The sequence below is a fragment of the Boleophthalmus pectinirostris genome, unplaced genomic scaffold, assembly GCF_026225935.1.
Source record: "Boleophthalmus pectinirostris isolate CB_2022bp ecotype Guang Dong unplaced genomic scaffold, ASM2622593v1 HiC_scaffold_17, whole genome shotgun sequence".
NCBI lineage: Eukaryota > Metazoa > Chordata > Actinopteri > Gobiiformes > Gobiidae > Boleophthalmus > Boleophthalmus pectinirostris.
In genome coordinates, this window is record NW_026571115.1 from 19,617,965 (window position 1) to 19,640,463 (window position 22,499).

The window sequence follows — 22,499 nt, forward strand, 5'->3', positions numbered from 1 at the left end:
ACAGTTTAACAGCGTCGCGGCGTTGACGATGCTACTCCTCCTATGACCATAACAGGAGTCGGTAGAGAAGCGGGTGGAGCTCATCTGCCACAACAGTTAATCATCTGAAGAAAAAATGGAGTACCGTGACATAGAAAGATAGAAATATGAACTGTCACACCTCTGCGGGCTTTATGGTCGCCTTGTCGCCGCTTCACTGACCCAAAATCCTCGCCGCGGAGACAGACGGGGCAGACCGGGCCTGTATGGCTGGTCTGTCCCATCTAGTGGTCCGATTTTCGGGCTCAGCTGGACGGACTTACGGCGTGTTTTCCAAAGGCTTAACGAGGACTTTGTTAATATTCTTTAATCTTGCGTGGAGGCTGCGAATACGATTTCCATACATCTACCTTGTTGCTTCGATGATGTTTAATGTCCGATTACAGGTAAGATGGTTTAGTTAACACTAATGGGGATTAGCTTGACAATAGAAATGCAGGGTACGGTTGACATTTATATTATTATTTATAGGAAAGATTTGTATGTAACGTTATTTATTTTCAGTGTGCCTTTTTATACTTGTTATATTGATAGCGTGACCAATTTTACTGTAGAAAGTGGTATATTTAGTGTTATCATATTCATAAACCATGTTGTTGTATACTCATGTTAGGTTCTTATGGCATTGGTTTCTTAACTGTGTCTGCAATGTTTTCACAGGTGCACATTGAAATCCACTGAGCGCATCTCCCCTGAAGCCCATACTGTGAGCACTGCCAGGTTTGCACCCAGCAAAAATGTACGACAATGCACATTGTATTAAAAGAGGATATTGAAACTGGTATGACAATGCAACAAAGTGGCATGTCTGGTTTATGCAGTCAGCTTTTGTCACACAAGCCCAGTGCCTTCAGGAGAGAAGAAGCAGAGTGTCCACAGACATGAGCTAGCACAAGCAACTTCAAGCTCACCCCCTGGAATGACGGAGAGGAGGAATGTGGAAGCATGGATCCCCTTGACACTGCCTATTCATTTTGGGAAACAAGGACTAAAGAACAAAAAATCAAACAAAAAAATGAACTGGATCTTTGCTAAACCTCTGGAATTTAAAAGGAATTTTGTGTTTCATCTCACAAACATAGATGGTACACGTTTTGTTCATTTTTATTTAGCATGATGTCACAAAGCAGCATGTTCTGTTAAAGCTGCAGGGGTGTTGGTGGTTTGTTGGTGGCAAAACACTGCAGGTACCAAAACTGTGATGCTACTAAATGCAAACTCTTTGTCTTTATGTTTACACACACAGCACATCTCATTACTATAACATGAATAATTTATTGTGAAATTAGTAGCCAGCAATATTTGTGTCAGAAGGTTTTGTTTAAGATTATTTGTGATGGTTGTTTGGCTAGAAATAAATTATTGCAGCCATTCTTTTCAATTATTTCTCAGCTTTTATTCTAGATTTTATCTATGGTGTTGCAGCTCATTTCAAACATTTTAAAGGTGATGCTGAAATCCTGGACCACCAATAGTATACAGGGCAGCAATTCCTATGCTAAAAATGGGTGCAACATTTATGATTGTTGTTGCTTCAACTCATTTATCCAGCTTTCATTTGCTCGTCCATGCCTTACCATCAATATCCAACTGATGTAAGGTTATACTACCCAACAAATTGTTTAAAGTGAGTCAGGAAGTGCCTATGTATTTTTGTTTGTCACATGATGGTGATGTATGATGTAGATGTATGATATTTATATACTTATAGAGCCCATATACTGTGTATTTATTAGTAAAAACGTACAGAAGCACTGCTTGCAATTCCACATGTCTCCATACAGGGGCAGCAGATGGCCACGAAGTGAATTCTATGTGAAATGAATCCTAGAAAAAAAATAAATGAATTAATTAAGTAAATAAATAAAAAATAAAATAACTAAAACATTTGTAACTTTAAAACAACATTGGTTATCTGTTGTAGATCTCCCAGTTTTACAAAAGGCAGGCTTGCTTACTATTTTAAACTGTAATTTTACTTTCATCATAAACCTTGCCCTTTGATCCATGAAGTGCAGCCAACAAATCCATTTAACTTTTTTCTCCAATGTGCACTTCCCTTAAAGACATTTTAAAAGTGCTTACAGCTTTAAGGACCAAAGAAATCTCCCAGGCAAAGTTATCCCAACAAGTCACAAGTGATGCAAGGCTGCAGCAGACGACAATCATCCCTGGTTGCCAAGGAAACTGTATTTTTGACTGACACACTACATCCCACCCCTTTTAGGAAAAGAAGGCATTGAGGAAAGTATTTTAAATCAATAAAGATTTTAAATGGGAGATCTATGATACACAAGCTGGTTATCTTCTGTTTTTGCCCTGGGAAAATGGGTTGTGGAATTGAGATGATACAGCTGTAGCCTCTGGCTCCTCACATGTGTTCAAGTGAACGTGTCAGAGAGCGATAGCATGGAGGGAGCATGGATGGAGTTCAATCAAAGCTTCAGTGTGCTGTGTACAAATGCACTGTGCACAGTATTAAATCTTTTACAGTTTTTTTAATCTTAACATATCTTTCTATTTGGTTATTTCTACGGCCATTAGTTCCTTCACAATAGCCCTAATGAAACAAATCATTAATATGTACCATATATTATATGCATATTAACTAGGCTATTCTACATTATCATTAGTTTTAAGAGACTGGCCCTGGAGCATTTAGCCCATATACAAGACCTTCAAAAACAGTGGGTCTTGAAGTCTTGATTACAGCAATGGCTCAGACTTGTTCATTGTGAGCATTGGTCTTGGTTTCATACTCTGTTCCATTTCTAAATTACATATACCATATAAACCGTTTGCATATCTACTGATGGATGATGTATTAGTGAGTGTAAATGTAATCAAACATTAATCCACTCGATTATGGCTTTGATCCGCTCATCACCAAAATGTGATGTACTGAGACGTGCTGATCCTCTTTATCTCCAAATAACGCCATGAGCGTTTGGCCTCTTCTCCCCTCAGCTTTAAGTTAACCTGTGGTGCACCTTTAGTTTAGAGACTGCTGAGCACAAGCAGCGTGTTGAAAGAGAATGAGATGATGAGCTCGATGCTGCTGACCTCAAAAACAGAATCAAAGCAGAAGGGAAGAAAAAGGGGGGAAGGGATGAATGAGAAATGAGTGGGATTTAAGCAAGCAGGCAAGTTGCTATTTCTCTATTACAGCAAATAAACTGATGGTCAAAGAGCATTTCTCAAATTAATCAAAACAGCAATTATTGTCCAACCTTTGCCACATATTGAATTAACAGGCAATGTTTGATTTTGCTGATTTTGAAACCTTTGTACCTTTTACACACACTTAAAGCCGCAGTATAAAACTTTTCAAACAAACAGTACAGTGAGTGGGTTTCCATCTCCACAGTTTTGGCCTGCTTGTCTCCATGGAAATGCTGTTCCTGGCTGTTATCTTCCACAATATTTCCATGTAATCATGCAGGGGGCATGCCACCTCCAGAAAGTTACCTGCTCTGTAATTTTGTTATTATTTTGAAGTAATAACTTCCAACCATCTAACCATCTTTTATGATGTATTAATGCTGCACAACAACATCAAGCTGTAAAAAGGATATTTGAAAATACCAGATTTTATACAGTAGTAACAGAGGGCCTCTCAGGATGCACTGGTTGGCCATTTACAGTGCTGTCTTTGTCCATGCATAAAGACTGTGAGTGTTGGATCCAGCACAGAGGAAAGTGGGCTTACACTGGGGGCACAGGGCTGGAAGTCAGGAGGAAATCCTGTCGAAGACTCTGCTTCCTTTGACCTTTTGGACATACACATCACTTACACAAAAATCACACCATCCTCTGTAACAGGAAGCATCATGAATGTTGTATTTATTTTACTTTTTAGAGATTGCTGAGGTTAATAATTTAATTTTAAATCATTGAGAACAATCCCCCATTTTATCACATAGAAGAGATTCGCATGCATCACTTTTCAGATGCTCTAGTGTTTTGTTGTGTTTAATATAAAAAAAAAAAAAAGATTTTATTCGACAAATTTCCTACCTAAGGGTATTTTAATCAGCTAAACCGTGCAAAATATTACTATTGTGACAGTTCACACATACGATTGTTTTTGTGAACTGAGTAACAAACACTATTTACTGTAAATAGTTAAAGAGTGTTAGTTTTGGTGTAGTTCTTTCAGACAGACATAAGACAATGGCTTACCAGTATCCTGTCAGAAGGATGAGTGGAGAAAGTCCACTGACAGAATAAAATATTCTTTTGCTTCAGCTAGCATGAGAAAAACTCATGGTCTTTGTGTCTGGATCTGTAATTAAAGGTGGACTCTACCTGGGGGCACTGTGGGGGTGACTGATATGGAGCGCTGTGACTGCCCAATCAGGTCACGTGAAGTCGGTCAGGAGTCTTACAGACGCATCCCATCATGCTTTGGCAGACATGGGGTTCCCTGGGGCCAGTCACCCACAGACAATCACAGTGCCCCTGTGTTCACCTCTTGCCATGGACTGTTGGAGTTTGTCCCTCTCGTGGCTAATAAGACTTTTCCAGTTGGCTGTATTTGTTCATTAGAGAAAAGCTGCAGTTGATATTAATACTACACTACACTATAATTATATAACATGATGACCACCTGTTATTTTAATGATGTGAGGTGCTGTTCATGTGAAAGGCACTGACCACTGTTCTGTCCTATGTGTGTTCATTTTATCTTGAAAATAAAACTGCTGCAGTGTAATATTTATAAAAAGTAGAGTGAGGTTCTACCAAATACTATGCATTTGACCTAATTCCTGTCTGTACCACAAATAGTATTCTAATTAGCCATGTGTGCTACTTTGCATCATGTCATGAGTAGGTAAAACTCACAAAACATGCACAATTTCGTGTATCTTCTCCCAACACCCAAGAGCAGCAGTGGCCCAGACTGGCACCCATATTTCCGGCTGTGGCTACAGTATCACTGAGTATAAATGAATCATGCAGAAATTAATGCATTATTATATGAGTAAAGATAAAATAAAATAGTACATTGGAAAACTTTCTAGCCAAAGTTGCATGCTTATTATTATAGCTCCTTGTGTCATTGGTCCAATACAAATATGATAAAACTGTATATTAACCAGTGATGTAGGTTATCAAATACAGGAAGTGAGACCCCCCCTCTTTCTCAGAAGAAACAGGAATGCTATAATTGAAACCACGTGTGCTAAGAAACAAGCCCTACAACCTACTTTCATTCAGCGTGTGAACAGTTATAGGTCTAACCCTGCTCTGCTTATGTAGTTTAAATTAGTCCAAAATGGTCCCTGTATTGTAATGTGGACCCACCTGTATGGTGACCTGTGCTGCACTTACTAGTATATTTATTTATTTTAGACAGGCTTATGTAAATCAAACAAAACTGTTTCAATTCCAATATAATTCTGCTTACAATATTAGGCCTAGAATTTTATCTTAATGATACATAGGTCATATTAAATAATAGGCCTATGTAATAATACCAAATAAAGCAAATTTAGAAAAATCTTAAGTATTTAATAAATTAACATAGTCATGACCTTTAGGCTTAATATTAGGCCGTATTGTAATTAAAACCAATAATAATAATAAATAAATCCTGCAATAATACTCCTGGAAAAATCACGTGACACATGCTGGATAGAGTGATGGATGCTGAAGATGGAATTGAACTGAAACGAAGACTGTCAAGTCAAACAAACTGATTCTGACGCAATTCCTTTTCAAAACAAAATCCTGTAAAGTCACGCGGCCCTATTTTTCCACTGGCACCTCTGTTTTTATTCTGATGGCGAGATACTCGTTTCCGGGAGGGTGTTGAGAGTGATGTTGACTTGACGTAGCAGCGTCAACTACTCTCAGCTCTAGTGGAGAAGGCGTATTTAGAGGATGACGAAAACACAGATCTAAAGGACCAGTGTGTGCGCGCGAGAGAGACAGAGAGAGACAGAGAGAGAGAGAGGGGGGGGAGAGAAAGAGAGAGAGAGAGTGTGTGTGTGTGAGAGAGAGAGAGAGACCGCTAGAGCTGCTTGTAGAGGAGACGTGGTGACAGAGGACCGATGCGTAAATGGCCGCAACGCTCAGAAGAGGACCCTGCGCATGAGACAACCTGTGCACCAGATGCGTCCTAGAAATTGGGACCGATATTCGTTATAAATCATTGGCGTTTCAAGCCACGGAAGTTTCAGCCAGCTTTTGGAAGGTCTCTCCATCAAAGGGTTACCAGCATGGACGAGGACAACCAAGGTAAGAGATATTTTAATGTTCATTCTAAGAGCTGACATGTGCCTTTGGGAAACTGCACTAAACCTACTCCTGGCACAACTGCATACAGTCTAACAGGGCTGCACAACATTGAATTAATCAATTTAGGCACCTTTTAACCTTTTAATTGTAGATATGATTTTTCTCAAGTACAAAGTCCTGTTAGTCTTATCTAAATATTTATGCAGATCGATAATTCAAAGACAGCTGAACTGAATGAAATTGAATGAAATATTGAGCCCATGAATTCTTGTCCCAGCAAGTATTGTAGTACACTCAGCAAGTAACTTTGAACCAACAGGTGCTTAAAGGGCTTTATGAAGATTTACGTATGCACTTACGACAAAAAGACAACATGTAAAGGCAAAGACGCAATGCCCAAACGGTAACTTGTGGTCTGCGTCCACCCTTTTGTCAAATTCCTTTATTAATCCTGTGATTCATAAGTAAGTACAAAATCCCAAAGTTTGTCAAGTTGTGTGGGTTGCGTGCAGAGGTGGGTAGTACTCCGTTACTTTTAGTCCAGTTACATTTAGTCTAGTTACATTCAAACCTACTTGAGTGACCTAACTTTTTAATAAAAATATACATCCCAGAGTAGTTCTCAGGCACTGTACTTTTACTCCTACTTGAGTAATATATTTGACAGCGTAGTATTTTTTATTTTTGGTTAGTCTCTTCTTGGTTAGTTTTGGTTACTCACTTCCCAATCTGAGCAAGTGTACAAGTGACAAAAACTTTATGTTGATGATACTAAATCTTCTGAACATTCATTTCTTGCACTACTCCGTCAGATGTGATTTAGTTTGTCTAATTAATGTGGTTTTCTATCAGAGTCTCCTGAGTAGTTATTTCCCTAAATATGTTTTTACTTTTGCTCAAGTAATTTTTTGGACCACTATTTTTACTTCTACTTATGGAATATTATTCTGAAGTAATGGAACTCTTCCTTGAGTCAAATTTTGGCCACTCTACTCATCTTTGGCTGTGTGTCTCTCCCCTCACACTGAGTTCTTGGCTCTTCACATGTGCAGTGCTGAGGGCTGGCTCCCCAAATATGTTTTTACTCTTACTCAAGTAATTTTTTGAACCACTGTCTTTACTTCTACTCGTGTAATATCATTCTGAAGTAATGGTACTTTAATTGAGCAGACTCTTTGCCCACCCTACCTCTGCCTGTGTGTCTCTCCCCTCACTCTCAGTTCTTGGCTCCCCACATGTGCAGTGCTGAGGGCTGGTTGTGCCGGATGTGCCTGGTTGCCGTGGTATCGTCTGTCTGGAGTGTGGGCATAAGGCTGTCATTGTTGGCTCTCCTGGCCTCCAGCGGTGGCACACGTCAGGAGCAGCACTGCCTCACAGACCCACATATGGTGTTGTGATGCCAACCGCGAGTAGCCACAACAGCCAGGGGCCAACGCAAAACACTAAATCACTTCAGATGGGAACGCTATAGTCTCAATTTTTGCAATGTCTGAAAATGCATTAGAAACTTCACTGCGATGCTTGTGTCCTCCCTTGTGTCTTCAACGATGCTACATGAGAATTAAAGTTTAAAATGTCTCAAATTAATTGTTAACCGAAACATTTAGTCCTTGATATTGATCAGACTGTTACAACTTTTCTGTTTTCATTTTCAATGTGTTCACACTAGTCTTGCCCAGACCTGAGCTTTGTTCAGGTCTGATGTAGGTTTGTTTTGATCCTGTTCTAGACCTGGTGTAGTCCCGGTCTTTTCCAGTTTTAGTTTCAGGATTAGACTCACTTAAGTCCCAGTTTTGATGTGGTATTTTGGTAAGTACACCTGATTCATTTGATCAACTAAACTGGGACCAAACCCAGAAATATACTGTAAGATGACTAACAAAGGACTATCACAGGAATAAAACAAGTGTTACAAATAATGTTACAAAAATAAGGTTATTATATGGAAGAGGAACAACCAACGACCTAAGTGAACAGATTTGTATTTTAAAGGAAACATTTTGGTTTTGGGCCCTTTTAAAAGACCAACACCAAAAAATATGAAATTATTAATGCTTTCTTTCATGTAGCAACGTCCCACCTCCGCATACTCCCACAAAAGCCCACTGCAGAGTGAGAGAGCTCTGGGGGCGACTCATAGTAGAAGGCTTGATACTCAGCGTGATACACTTGGCTCAATATGTGACATTCATTTGTTTGTAAGAGCACATACAAAACACGCCAGACTGCAAGCAAAGTGAGAGGAGCACAGGCTATAAGAGGGCTGGACAGAAGGGAGAGCATAGCAGAAGACAGACTTGAGGTATGTGGAAGGGGAGACAAAAGTAGAAAAATGCCCAAATGACATGATTTTGGTACTTGAAACTTATTTGTTTTCTTCAGTGAATGTGCTCAGAGTGTCAGATGTTGTCTTCATTGTTATTTTTTGCATACAGGTATACATCAATTTTGGCTAGATGTCCTTCTTGACACAACCTGAGCATTGTATCTAGTTTATTGGAAATGGCTTGAACTAAATACAATCAAATATTCTTATTGCTTTGCTTGGATTGTTCTACAGTATGGCATTAAAGTCATGTGTCTCTGTGAGTACAAGCAAGGGACGCAGGTTGACCAACATACAAGTCAGATCAGTCTGTAGATAAGCATCCTATTCTCTGTACGAATGTTTTGCATGTTTTTGAATTTTTTGTTTTTGTTATTGGCAACAAAACACCTAAATTGATAAATGCAAAATGGATAAATTAGATTCTATGCAACATTTTAAGCAAACATCTCTGTGGAGACAAGCGAACTTATATGGTAGCACATCTTTAAAGGCCCATGTTACACTATTGTCTGATCTGTATTATAATGTTTCCTCATCAAAAACATAACCCTGAGTTGTGTTTTGTTTCATTTACAGAAGTTTAACACACAAATCCTCCATATTTAGGCTGAGTTCTTATCTCAAACAGAAAACATTGTCATGCGGTGACAGAGGAAGTGCTCCACTGTGTCTTTAAACTCTGCACAACTTCATTAGAATCATTTGGATAATTCAATCATTTCAGGAATTGCCTATCTTTACTAAACAAACATGACATCACAAGGTGGAACAGAGCATTTTGAGCTTTGAAGATGCAGACAAACTAATAATGCAGGGTTACTCAAACATGTGTGAATGAAACAAAACACAACTCCAGCTATGTGTTTTATGATTCAACAAGATTATTACATGGCTTAAAGCTCACAAGAGTCAATTTTGAGTAATATAGGACCTTTAAGCATCACATGTTGAGTTTGAAGTTTCTAAACTCCAAATACAGAAAGATAACAATCAAAAAGTACGTAGAGTATTGTTATTGTGTTTTTACTATACTCTAAACATTCAAATATTGCATGTAATTTACCACTTATTTATTTCATTGGCAATTTGCTGACACAGGCCCATGCGTTTACAGTGTGGTTGTAATCCGTTTGTACACATGACAGCACACAACACAATGCAGCAAGCCACCACGACCCCCAGTGAATGGACAATAGGTCTTTAGTGACTACAGTCAAGCTGGTGTTCCACAGTCTCATTCAGTGCGGAGTGAACTCATTGTAAGTTTGTGTTGGAAGCAGCTGTACACACACTGTTAGGCGACATGCTCTTGAGTGATGTCCATATGGTTTGAATCGGGGAGCTGGTCTCGACAACGCGCTACACACCGCTCTATTTGTACACTGTGAAAATGAGATGGATAAAGTTTGGCAGTCTGGCAAATGTGCTCTGTAATTCATCAGTGGGGTTTTCTGCCATTTGGGGATTTATATTTTGATTGGAAGTGGTATTTTGTTATTGAATAGTTTAGGTCATGACTGATTTTGTATGGCATTTTCACTAATTGCCGGGGGTAACTGCTAGTGACTTTTGTGTAGTTTTCAAATAGTAACTGTGTACTTGAGATAGACCGATATATTGGACTGATATTTTGCCTTTTCAGTGCATCAGCTATCAGCCTTAAATCTCCAGCACAGACCAGTATTTTGTTTTGGTTAATCTGCTGCCTAAAAAATACACACAAAGCTTTATATAACACTTGAGTGCAAAAAGATAACTGCACAAACATGACTACACAACTCTCTTCTGTAGTCAAAAGGGCTGTGGGTGAGTTTGTATTAAAGTTAAATTGCATAATCTGGGGAAAGCATTCACAATAGGCCCTACATATCAGCCCAAAATATCAGTGGAGCTTACTGGCATCCAATAAGCTCCACTGATATTGGCATCGGCATCGGCATTGACCATGAAAAAGCTCACATCAGTCGATCTTTGTGTACTACTGAATGCAGTTTTTCACTGAACTAGAATACAAAACTATATAACCTTGGCTTGATGTTTTTCATTGTCAGAGTCTGTGTGCGCGTATTCCCCATTTTTACATTATATTCAGTTATTTTGTAGAGCAGATCGCATAAAAATGATGAGGAAAGAAAAACTATAATTGACTTTTAGGGTGACAAATGGTCATAGCGTTTGTCGAGCAAGGTTTTATTTCCAGATTTCATCTTTTATCATTTTCATTACAATATTTATCATGGAAGATGCAAGAGATAACACGCTGTGCTCTTTATAGACACAGATTTTTGCTTTGGTCGACATTTGATGGAAAAATGATTTGTGTTGTAGGTGATGTGTACATCCTGTGTGCGGATGTCCCTTCTGTCCCTCTGAGAGCTCCTTGCTTCCCCAGCCTGAGGGAGGATTAGAGAAAAAACACAGGCCTTTCCGATCATTACCAAAACTATCGCAATCGTAGGGTTGGCTCTGCTTCATTAGATACTACTTGCAGTATTTTCATGTCTCTTGTGTGTTACATCAGTGGTTAATTATAACAGCTATACCCATGTGATCTGCTGCTCAGTCCCTATAGACCCACTCAAACAGCATATATCACAAAATGAAATATTGAAAACTTACTGCTATCTCAAGATTGTACTGGTTGGAAACTTGTATTGTATTGATGTCAGTCTCTTTTACGACTACCTGGCTACTAAAAATACCACATAAACAGCAGTAATAGTGACCCTAAAATAAACCAAGTACATAAATCAAAACATCAAACTTTGTCTTGCCCCAGTACAGTACAAGTATAACAACTGAAGTCAAATTAAGTACGCTAAAAATACACTTTAAAATTATGAAGCTTTTTATCATCTGGAAATCAGGAATTGCACAGTTAGCATGCTAGTTGTCAGCTTTTCTGTGACAGCAAAACTCCGCTCTGGTCTCTGAAAGTTGTGAAAACCTTCTCTAAAAACTTATCACGGTGAAAAATTAGGACGCTCTCAATTCAAAAGGTAAACGAGGAATAACTTTGGATCAATGCAAACCATTTTAAATGAACTAGTTCTGTTTTCACGGTTTTACAACGATAAGAGTCAGGTACATTATCTTTAACAAAAAGGCCAGAGAACACAGAGGAGCCTTGTTGAATCTGCCCCTCGCGATATCTGATAGCACCTTACATTTACCTATAGCATTCCTCTGTCAGGTTAAGGTTAGACTCTACCGACATACGCACGCTGGCCCATATGGAAGTGGGTCTTTTCGATCAAGGACACTTCAAATCCTCCAGGACCCTTCCTTTACATTCAAAGCATCTCAAAATCCAGCGTAAGTACTTCAATGAGAGGCCATGACACTGAAGAGAAAGAAAGTAATTTATTGTGCAATTAAACATTATCCCAAGGTTTTTTTTTTTCACATGAACATTAAGTATTAAGACCATCAAAGGCTTGTGAAGTGGAGATAGGCGATGAATTATGAAGCCAGTGTTTCTTTCGGCATTGGAAGAGAAATCAGAGCTTGCAAATGTTCCCAGCGGTCTGCAGCTATGTGCGAAAATGGATTTGAGTCCAATGTCCTCGCTGCTCCACTTGGGCTGTTTTGGGACAGGGGGGTTCATGGCCTCCACAGTACAGTGCAGTTTGTATGAATTGGCCCAGGTCTGTCGGGAAAGGAAAAGGCTGAACAGTGAACAGGAAGGGCAAGAGCTAGAACAATTATATAACAGAGAAGTAACCTGGTCAATATAAAGGAAAAGGTGGATCCACATCTCATAGACAGTGATAGGAAACAATTTGAGATATACTGATAACTGGCCAATATTTGGACTTTTTATCGGACTTCAGTCTCCACCACGGGGCTGATACTTTTTGGTCGATTTGCTGCCTAAAGCTACACAGAAAGCTTTATTTTAACACTTTAATATGAACACAGCTCTCTTAAAGGTTTGTGTTAAAAAAAGGCCTAGGGGTGAGAATCAAAATTGGCTCAAAAATATCATCAGAGCTTAGAAAAAGTAGTTTAATTGTGGATTGCTCCACTGACCACTTTCTTGGTTTGTTGGATTGTTGGAGTCAATGATGAACATGTGATATATATTTGTTGCTAAATTTCTTTTGTGATCCATTCTCCAGTTTAATATGGCTGAATCCCTGCTTTGTTTTATCCCATATTGTGTGTTGCTTCTTGTACGTATCTGGTCAGTTTCCAAATCTCTCAGTGCTGTGGGGCTCCCCTTGGGGATCCAGTGGACAAACCGCAGGGGCCTGCCCAGCTTTTAAGAGAGGTTTTGTAACACTCTGTGCTTACTCTGTGGGTCATTGTGTCAGTAAGCTAGAGTACTTTGCCAGTTTTTGATTACACAGTTTTTTTTTGCAGTATAGGCGTATTATTCCAGGTTGGCAGTGAAATCAGTTGTCTATGCGGCATGGGCAGAAGTTCAATAACAGACTCTTTCACTCTACACTGTTTCATTTGTATTAGGCAAGAGATTTAATGACGAGAAGGGAAAAAACATTTATTCAGATAAAGTAGGTTAGTAGTGCGAGTCTAGCCCAGCTGCGAATACCTCACGTTTCTTTCTGGTGTGCACTTCTTCACTGACGGAGCGTGTGTACATAAGTGTGTTTTTCGAGTGCGTATGGCTTTATATGGTGATCATGTGCGGAGGATTAGTCTAGGCTGTGAGTCCCCTTCATACGCGTATATACAAATGGAGGGATGAACCAGGGAGGGATATAGATGACAGTTAGTGGATTATAGGTCAGAGAATCACACTTCGCAACCGCTGTGCTGGCTGGATAATACGCATGTGTGGTTTGTGGCTTGTGAGCAATGTAAGATAATATGGAAATACCAGAGAAGTGCAAAAACTTGCGTGTAAATGTCATGGTAGAGGCTCAAGTGCAAACCATTAAAGTGGCAGAAATATCACTTTATATCTTAAATTGTTATTTGAAAGACTAAATTACATATTGAATTATTTATTTATTTCTGCTTCCAAGAATTGTCTTCCAGTAAAGCAAAGTGGTTACCTGTGGGCTTTTTGATTATGCTGTCATTTCCTTCCACACTTTACTTATAGAAACTTGTGGTTTTCACTTGACATGTCTGATTTTAGTCAGAGTTACGGTATTACGCCAAGGTTAAGGTATGCTTCATGGAAATTAATTGTAAGTGATGTTCATTCTCTGGATTTGACTCCTTCAGTGCTGATGGGTAGGCCTGTCACGATAACAAATTTCAAAGTTGCTGAAGAAAATATAAACATTAAACGATAATACTGAATGCCATTGCAACTGACATGATAACCCTAAAGCAGGAGTATGTACAGTATTCTTAATGAGCATGAACTGCGATGTGTAAGTGAAACATTTAATGAGCCAAAGAAGTTTTATTTTCAACCTTCTACAGCTCAAATATTCAGAAAAGAACAAAAAACAGAAATAAATAAAAACCCTCACTAGTAAAAAAGAAAGATTCAAGTAACAATTATCTGAAAAGTCTTTAAAACTGTACCATTGTACCATTTTTCTTTCATTGCAAACTAATACAAAAATCAGCAGTAGACATATTAACTCAATTTGACATGTCCACCTCTTAAGATTGAATGACCAGTCCAGCACTGTTACAAATGTGTTGTTATTATACAGTTCAAGGTTATAGATGCAATACAAATGGTTTTCTGGCTCTGGTCTACTCTTGAGGTTGTCATGCACCCTCACTCTCTCTCCCTTCACACATGGTCCGTACATCACGTCACTTTTCTCACCTTCACAGTTAGATATGATTGATAATTCATTGACTCTGAGCAGGTCATGACACAGAGAGCTCACACATACGCAGCATCCCAGGCCTGGTTGATTTAGAAGTGATTTAGTGCTCTTCACACATGTATTTAATCCCACCACTGACCTCTGTCATGTACAGTTCTCCATATCCTCAATGAATACTGTACTTGTATCTAAAAGGATAGAAATGGATTTTACTCATTGCACTGATCAGGATGTGGTCAGGTTCAAAGAAAATTCATATTATTTTTATTAGGGGTGTAACAATAACCAAAATATTGTGATATCGTATCGTTAAAAGTCTCTCAATAATATCGTGGGCCATGACAATATATCGAATCACAAGTTTCTTTGCTCAAAGTCATTGTTAAAGTGTAGCAGTAGCTTAAAAAAAAATAGAGAGAACTGCATCACACCTTTGCTCCGTTTTGGTGCAAACTATGTGAAGAAATAACAATTCTAAGCTCTTTTAAGTCTTAGTTCTTTGGATTAAGTCTTGTCAAGGCATTTTAAGAGGAAAAAGCAGCATATTCACAATTTTGTTAGCCTCCAATAAATATCGTACCGTGAGATGTATATCTTGAAAATATTGTACCATGAGATTCGGATATCGTTACATCCCTAATCTTTTTCACTAATTGAAAGGTGACAAGATGCCGGAGTGTATGTAATAAAAAATGAAGCTATCAAAAGAGGTACAGAAGATGAGTGAAGTGTTTAAAGCACCACTACATAAGGATTTAGCCAAGAATAGGTGAAAGTAAAATATGGCCTAGAACTTATCCACAGATTGTTACAAAGTGTGGGTTTAACTTTATTTTGCCATGGAATCATGCATGTGATTGACAGTGTCCAGAAAGTTACACTGTGTTGCTTTAAATTTTGTTTTCTCTCTGCACTTGCCAGCCAGCACTTTATAAACAACATCTGCAGGTCGTGTGAGCTAAAGGAGCAGTCATAAGTCCTTCTTGTGTGGCTTTTGATTGCAACAGTGTCTAAAGAGGAAGTGAAAACTAATCTGTCAGTTTTCAAATGGACATTAGTTGATAATCAGATGTTGGATGCGGAAACATGCTGTGTGACTGTATGTAAAGGGGAAGCATCAGCTGTTTCTGGTAAATACCTCTATTGCTGTAACCCCATTCAAATGAGTGATTTCAACATTTTGGAAGTAGTTATTGCAACCATAATTTGGCAACCAGATTTAGGGATAAAGTTAAAAGTTACTGTAATGATAAAATACTTATCTTACAAATAAAATGCTGAGAATGTTGAGCCTATTGTGACATAAGGGTTGTTACTGTTTGAGTTTTAAAATATTAATTATCTTGCATAACTTGATGATTTCATGTCTGAAATCTTTGTGCTTTTACATTTGATCCCAGGTATCGAAAAATGTATTTTATTTTTCTGTTGATCTGTTCAAGCATTTAATCCATAGCAAGATTATACTGCATGGGCTGAATAACAGACAGTTGCATCTCCTCACCTGTTAAACCTCTTAACTGAATGAGTGAAAAGACATTACCAGGCCTCTGCCCCCACACAGAGCTCAAAAGAAGACCTGAGCTCATGCTGTTATTAAACTTTTCTTTTTAGCCTTTGCAGACCAAATGTCTTCTCTAAGCAAATTTCTTTCCCATACCCTCCATTGATAATTGTTTTATCATTTCTCCAACCCAAACACTTGAGTCTCCTCTCCCATTGGCAGCTCTGTCAGACCGTGGGCTGTGATATACTACAGTACTTCCTGAATGAGTCAGAATGTCTCTCAGTAGTACTTACACAAACTCATCCAAGTGCTGACTTTGCTTGGCTCCCCTACACTTCAAGGTACAATTTAAACAGGAAGCGTCAACTTTCAAATAATATCGGCCTCTATTTTTATTCATTATTTATCTAATGTCTTTGCTGGTATTGTTTGGCCTTTTGGGCTGTTGGCTGAGAAAGACATAAAAGTACTGATTTTGGTGTACATTCAGATTAGTACAGAGAGTAGTGTTAGTAGTCATGATTCTAACATGATACTATGAACAACACACGATACTCGATACAGATTTTGAATTCACAATAAAAAAATAAAAAACACTAAATGACTTTGGATCATTTTAGATGATTGTGATCTGTGAGATTGATTTTATCTCATAATTGGACATGTGCGCTGATGAGAGACTAACCCCATAGTCACAAACTGTACCCATTGTAAAGTCTGATGCTAACCGGTGAACAAATTGTCCTGTGAGCATCCGTGCGTGCTGCCAGGGTAAGGTGACATTGTGAAAAAAGATAATAAAAGGAGAACTGCAGTCTGCATTCACACAGGTGAAGCTAAAAACATTAGCTTAGCTCTGACTACACACATTCATTTATGGAGTCAGAGCAATTGTGTAAATTAACAGCTCTTACATTCACAACACTGTAGAATTTTATATATTATTTGATGGAGGACAGGGGTAATTCACTGTTTTTAAAGGAATATATATTTTTTTTAAATGTCAGTGATTGGGTTAAAAAATTCACCACCCTTTTGTCTCGCTGCATGTCCTTGCTTTTTTATAGAATGGTCCACTGTATGGCATTAAACGTATCTCTTGCATGTATTCAGTTACTATAAAAAAAAACATGCTTTCTGAGTTTGAGTGTCTCCACAGATTGGACCTGTAACTTGTGTTGATGGTCTTGGGGTGATGGTGAGGATAGATAAGTATAATGCCATAATGGGGAACATCCAAATCATATTAATAACATCTCCACTGAGACATGAATATGATCGACCGTCCAAGAGGAAGTGACATAGGAAGTCTGAGATTTAAAGGAAGTTGCATGGTGATGATGATGTCATTGAGAAACAAATTTCCAAATGTGCTCAGAAATGTGCAAAGAGGAAGGCATCACTTTTACACTGCAGTTTTCTAAAGATGTTCCCTGTTCATGAATAAGTGACTGTGACTAGTGGGCTCTGAGGAGGCGGTCTCGCTCTGAGGGATTCTGTTATGAAGTATTTGAGCCTTTGAAGAATCAAACGCTTGCGTTGAGTTTGATGTAACCTCTGATTTTTAGTTGTAATCTACTTTTCATAAGGGCCAAGTCACGAATACAGCAAACTATGAGTGAAGGTGTGATTTTGTGTATTGTCATTTTTCTGCTATGTACAGTAACAACTCTTTTCAACTGTTTTCCGTGTTGACCACATCAGGATCCAAACCAAGGATCTGTTAGTTCAAGGATAAATCTTTTCTGACACACAAGTTTTCACAAAATCAAATGAATCAATTAAATAATTTGTCTAATTACTAAATAATGGCACTGTATGGATGAAGTTCTTTCCATCCAAGACTCTGGGTTCCCAAAGCTTCACAGGGAGTCCCCGGGGGCAAGTTCAAAGTGCTTTAATTATAATGACGGGTTGGTATTTTAATTGCTTCTGTTCTATAACTGTTTATAACAATAAAACTCCACAAAATATAATTGCTCCTTATAGGACAGTAGCTTCTCAGGTATTGGAGAAGGATGATGGGATCACTTGGTAACCACCAGAGGAAAAGGAAACCACCCACTACAGCCATATCTGCTGCTTAAATTATCCTGCTAATTCACAAAGCCCCCAACAGATGCTCACAAAAATAACTTCCATAGCTTAAGATTGTAAATGATCAAAATGTGCCCTTATAGTTTCAGTGGAGACGTGGGTGGACCATCAGGGCTCAGAGCACAGAGTGGATGCAGCAGCAGCAGGAATGTGGGATATTTCCATACGAGCACAGTCATCTGTCAAGAGGCTTTCTCTGTGTGAGTGTTCCAATGTGTCTGTGCTGTGTAGGAGTCAAAATGTTACAATATACTATGTCCTCCAAGTGCTATCACAGCTTCCTGGACAAGCTGCTAAAAGCTATGTATGTGTGAAGACCCTTTTGCTCACGGCACATGGGGGTTGACCCTGGACACTGTACTAAAGAGTATGCCAGTGGTTCTTAAACTGTGTGTGCAGATTCCTCTAAAGTTCTTCCTGTTTGGGTTAATCGTTGTTAATCATTTTATAGTAATTGTGTGATCTTATTATAGGCCCTGGTTTAACCCTAGTTTTAATAGTTAGACCTGGTTTAATTAGATCTGGTGGTTCTCAGAAAGCCAAATATTTTGTTAGTAACATTCTTTTCTCTGCGGACAAGCAAGAAAATATTATGTTTTCTTCTGTACAAAACGTGCTAGGCCTGTAGTTTAGACATTTCAGATTTCAACTTTCTATTTGCAAGACTTAAGAGAAAAATCACAATTAATTAAAAATTGTTCAGTCCAATAAAAAAAAAAAAAAAGAATTTGTGAAGTTTAAAGACTATGTAACTTTTTGGTTGGGGGTCCATTACCTTGTTTCTGTGTCATTGCTCTACCTGGAATGCTCCACAGTATGACATTAAATAGTTTCACTTTACATTTATTCAGTTACAGGTAGTTTAGACCTTAAAAATACCTAGAAAAGCAGGCATTCTGACTGTGAGCGAGGTTGTGTCTCCATAGATCTGCCCTGTAACTTGGCCTGGTTTGGTTTCCATGATGATAAGAATGTTTAATGCCATACTGTGCAACATTTCAGACAAGACAATAACATCTACATGTAGAAAAGCGTTTGTCGGACCCTCCACCAGAAAAGTTGCATCTTTAAGTTGTTAGTTGTTCTTGAGTGTTCATGCAACAGCCTGCTTTGCGTGTTTTTGCCGCGCACCATTGTTCTACATTGTGGTACTTTTCTGTAATTAGTTAGGTTTGGTGAGAAAGCCCTCTGTCCTGATGCTGTTTATGCAGTGGCTATTGTTTCAAACAGGCCATTTCTAATCATAGCTCACATCCCCTCTATTGTCCCACTGCACGTCTAGAGAAAATCAGGAAATGCTTCACTTGCACTGGCTGATGCTTTCTGTCATCATGTTCATTCTGACATGTTTTAACGGTTTTCACTTTACAGAATTATCCTATCATATTCTTGTCATTTCAAGGGTCTGTATATTTCAAACCATGAGTCAGGAACATGTTTTAGTACTTTCTTTTCTTTTCTTTTTTTTTTTTTTTTTAACTTTGTTTATTGAACATTTTTAACAAAGCAAATAGCACCATTACAGGTATGACAGTAATACACGACGACACATCTGAATATCAACACCCCCACCCCACCCCACAATCCCCCCACCCACTGCCCAAACAGCCCAAAATATAAATAAATAACTAAAAATAAATCAATAAAAAGTCACTCTAATAATGATTAAGTAAATAAAATTGATAGTAGTAATAGTAACAGTAGATAATTTAAGTAAATATACAATGTAAATAAATACGAAAAATAAATAAATACAAAATTAAAAAAGATGTTTTAGTTCTTTCTATCACTGTGAAATTGTAGCCTGATTCATCAGCTGGTTTCAGTTTGTGGAAACCGTCTGACCTCGCAGCATTAGAATTTGTTTGTTTGATGGTAGACGGGTACTTTTTTAAAATTTACCAATCGCTGCTATTTGGTCATGATGTATATAATATAGGGCCAACTGGTATATTAAGCTTTTCTCAAACCCTGTGGGAAGAAGGGCAATAACGTCTTTCCCCTTGATAAAATTCAATGAGCATTCTCTTTGTTCTGGCTTTAAATCCTCGATCTTGGGAATCGTTGCCAACACAGAATGTATGGCTCTTCACTGATTAACTGGTGCACCAACTCTCACTTCCAGGGTTCTTGCAAACCGTCTAGTGCATTCCGATTCCTGACCTAGTCGCTGGAGAGAAGTGAAATTGTACCATGACAGAGAAACCACTGTCTGGTGTAGTGTATTTATAGTTCCCCAACTTTAACTTTTTCACCTTCGCTATTGGCTTTTTTGTTGCTCTCAAAAATGCACCATGACATGTTAAATGTTTGGGATAGTTTCAGGCAGTTGGTTTCCCATGAGTCTTTGTAACAATATACCTGATTGGATGAGGGTAGGTGATCCTTGCTGTAGTTATTATCTGAGAACATGCTATGTAGAAGTAATACCTTATAGATTATAGTGATTTTGACTATACAGTGCATGATATAAAGAGCATGAACCTTGACAAGAATATATTCAAATCAGGTACAGGTCCTTGAATGTGTTTGTTTGTTTCACATTGTCCAAAGACATGGATATGTAGCTGAAGTGTTTCTTGAAAATCTGCTCTTTATGTCCTTGTGCCCTAGTTTAGCATAATCATATATAGACTTCATTTACCCCACAAACACAAAAACATGCTTTTCAGTATTCAGGTCTGGCGTGGTGGGAATGATATTGAAAAAGCGTGGTGGGCCTTGTGATGTCCCATTAGGAGTCTGTTGGTCATGTGGAGCCGATCTCAATCTCTATCTCTTCGATCAGTCTGGAGCGTCTAAGCAAAAGGTCTACTGTCTACTGCATCAAGCCATCTGGATGCTCTGTTTAAAATGTTTCTTTTATCATTTAACAAGGCAAGGGAGAAATATTTAGTTGCAAATCTTAAGAATAGATTCTGACTAGTGTATATAATCATAACTTACTTGAACTTAAATGTACTTTGTGGCGTATGACCTTGTAATTCAAATTAATTTTAATATTTGCTCATTTGTTTTTTGTTTGTTTGTTTCTTTTGCTCAGTATACCTTCACATGTTCCCTATACAGTTTATTTTGTTTTCATAAAATACATCAAAAAGTATTTAGAGTGAGTTGAAGAACCCTAAAACCAGTGATTATTGAGAGAAACACATTTTTGAAAAATGATCAATATACAAAGGCTGGGACTGTTTAGGAACCAATGAGTAAATGAACTTCCTTTGCTCCTTGTGCTCTCTGACCTCTGAACTCTTGACACGCTGCTGCCCCAGAGCCCCGAGCGTCAGGAGATAAGGAGTTGTTGAGTTTAAACCTGATGCCCTTCATTTCCTGGAGGTGTCTATTACGATATGTCTGTCCCTATTTTGTATGAATGACTAATGAGGGTGGAACAAACATTATGGAAAATATAAAATACATTCATTCATTTACATTCATTTTGTCTTATTTTTTAAATTAGTAGGTTAGGCTCTTATTAAAGACAATACAGTACGACTTGAATTTACCTTGTTGACATGTTTTGGCCGTGACCTGCAGATCTGTCACCGGTCTTGGTATTGATGCGTTGTATTTCAGCTGTTGCTACTTCCTGTGGGTGTGGTCAGTCTGAACGACATGCCAGATCCCTCAGGCTAAGATTTAATGCAAATTGTGCTATAAATCGTACATGGGGAAACAGGACAAGCTTTCCATTTTCGGGAAAAAAAAAAAGACCAAAAGGGAATGTGTGAAGGAAACATCAGGAAGACTCACCAGAACTCAAAAAGACAAAGCGAAGCAGGGAAATCAAAAATCCGCCATATCTGATTACTGTAAATTAAATAGCCACATTGGGGATTGGGATGGAGCATGGGTCATTGAATCAGAAATCACAACACAGGATCGGGTCAGCGATTGAAATCAGAAAATGGGGCATAGACAGCGTCAGCCGTGATGGTCAGTCTGAGCGACATGCTGGGTTCATCAGGCTGACCGCTAAAACTATTATTATCTTATTTTATTATATTTTATAATCTTTTTATAAACCTTTTTACATAAATACCAAAAACACCAAATCTTCCGCTCACTCACTAAGTTCTCCTTTCTGCTGTTGCCCCATATAAAGTCTTATAATCTAAATAAAATGATTAGTTGATAAGTACAAGTTTTGGCTGACTAAAACACCATTGGCTGTTTACAGCCCATAGCCCCTAGTAAGTAGAGCAGCTTGTATTGCCTACGTCCATATTTCTAAAGTAGTTGTATTGGGAAACAGTGCTGCACGCCTCTGGGCTGATAGACTTCATGTATAATGCAAAAGATATGAACCGTGTTGTAGTAAATGCTTTTACAGTTATTTTGCGTCACTCTCCTCTCAAACACAATGACCATTTGTCCAGCTCTGTGTCCGGCCGCTTGTGGTCATCTGGAGTGGGAGGGGCAGTGGAGAGGTTAGCGCAGTACAGACGTAGGTTGGCCTGTTGGATAACAGTTCTGTGCACAATTACTGCCTTCATTGAAGCTGCTTAACGCAAAACCAAGA

The 22,499-nt window shown here is 38.4% G+C and overlaps 2 protein-coding genes across 3 annotated transcripts in view; both read left to right on the forward strand.

Moving 5' to 3' along the window:
- Nucleotides 1-53: 53 nt before the first annotated feature.
- On the forward strand, nt 54-1,410 carry LOC129408628 (small integral membrane protein 10-like protein 2A). Its single transcript, XM_055152686.1, has 2 exons — nt 54-425; nt 700-1,410. Exons 1-2 carry the CDS (start codon nt 246-248, stop codon nt 718-720), a joined length of 201 nt encoding a protein of 66 aa, XP_055008661.1. The 5' UTR covers nt 54-245; the 3' UTR covers nt 721-1,410.
- Nucleotides 1,411-5,939: 4,529 nt separating this feature from the next.
- cyth3b (cytohesin 3b) overlaps nt 5,940-22,499 on the forward strand; it is a 33,318-nt gene continuing 16,758 nt past the window's right edge. Inside the window, exons 1-2 of one of the 2 annotated variants that reach the window (XM_055152690.1) lie at nt 5,940-6,282; nt 18,061-18,177. In XM_055152690.1, the coding sequence (XP_055008665.1) occupies nt 6,264-6,282; nt 18,061-18,177 (136 nt within the window). In that variant the 5' untranslated portion in view covers nt 5,940-6,263. The remainder of the gene's footprint in view (nt 6,283-18,060; nt 18,178-22,499) is intronic. The other variant, XM_055152691.1, reaches the window with a different exon arrangement.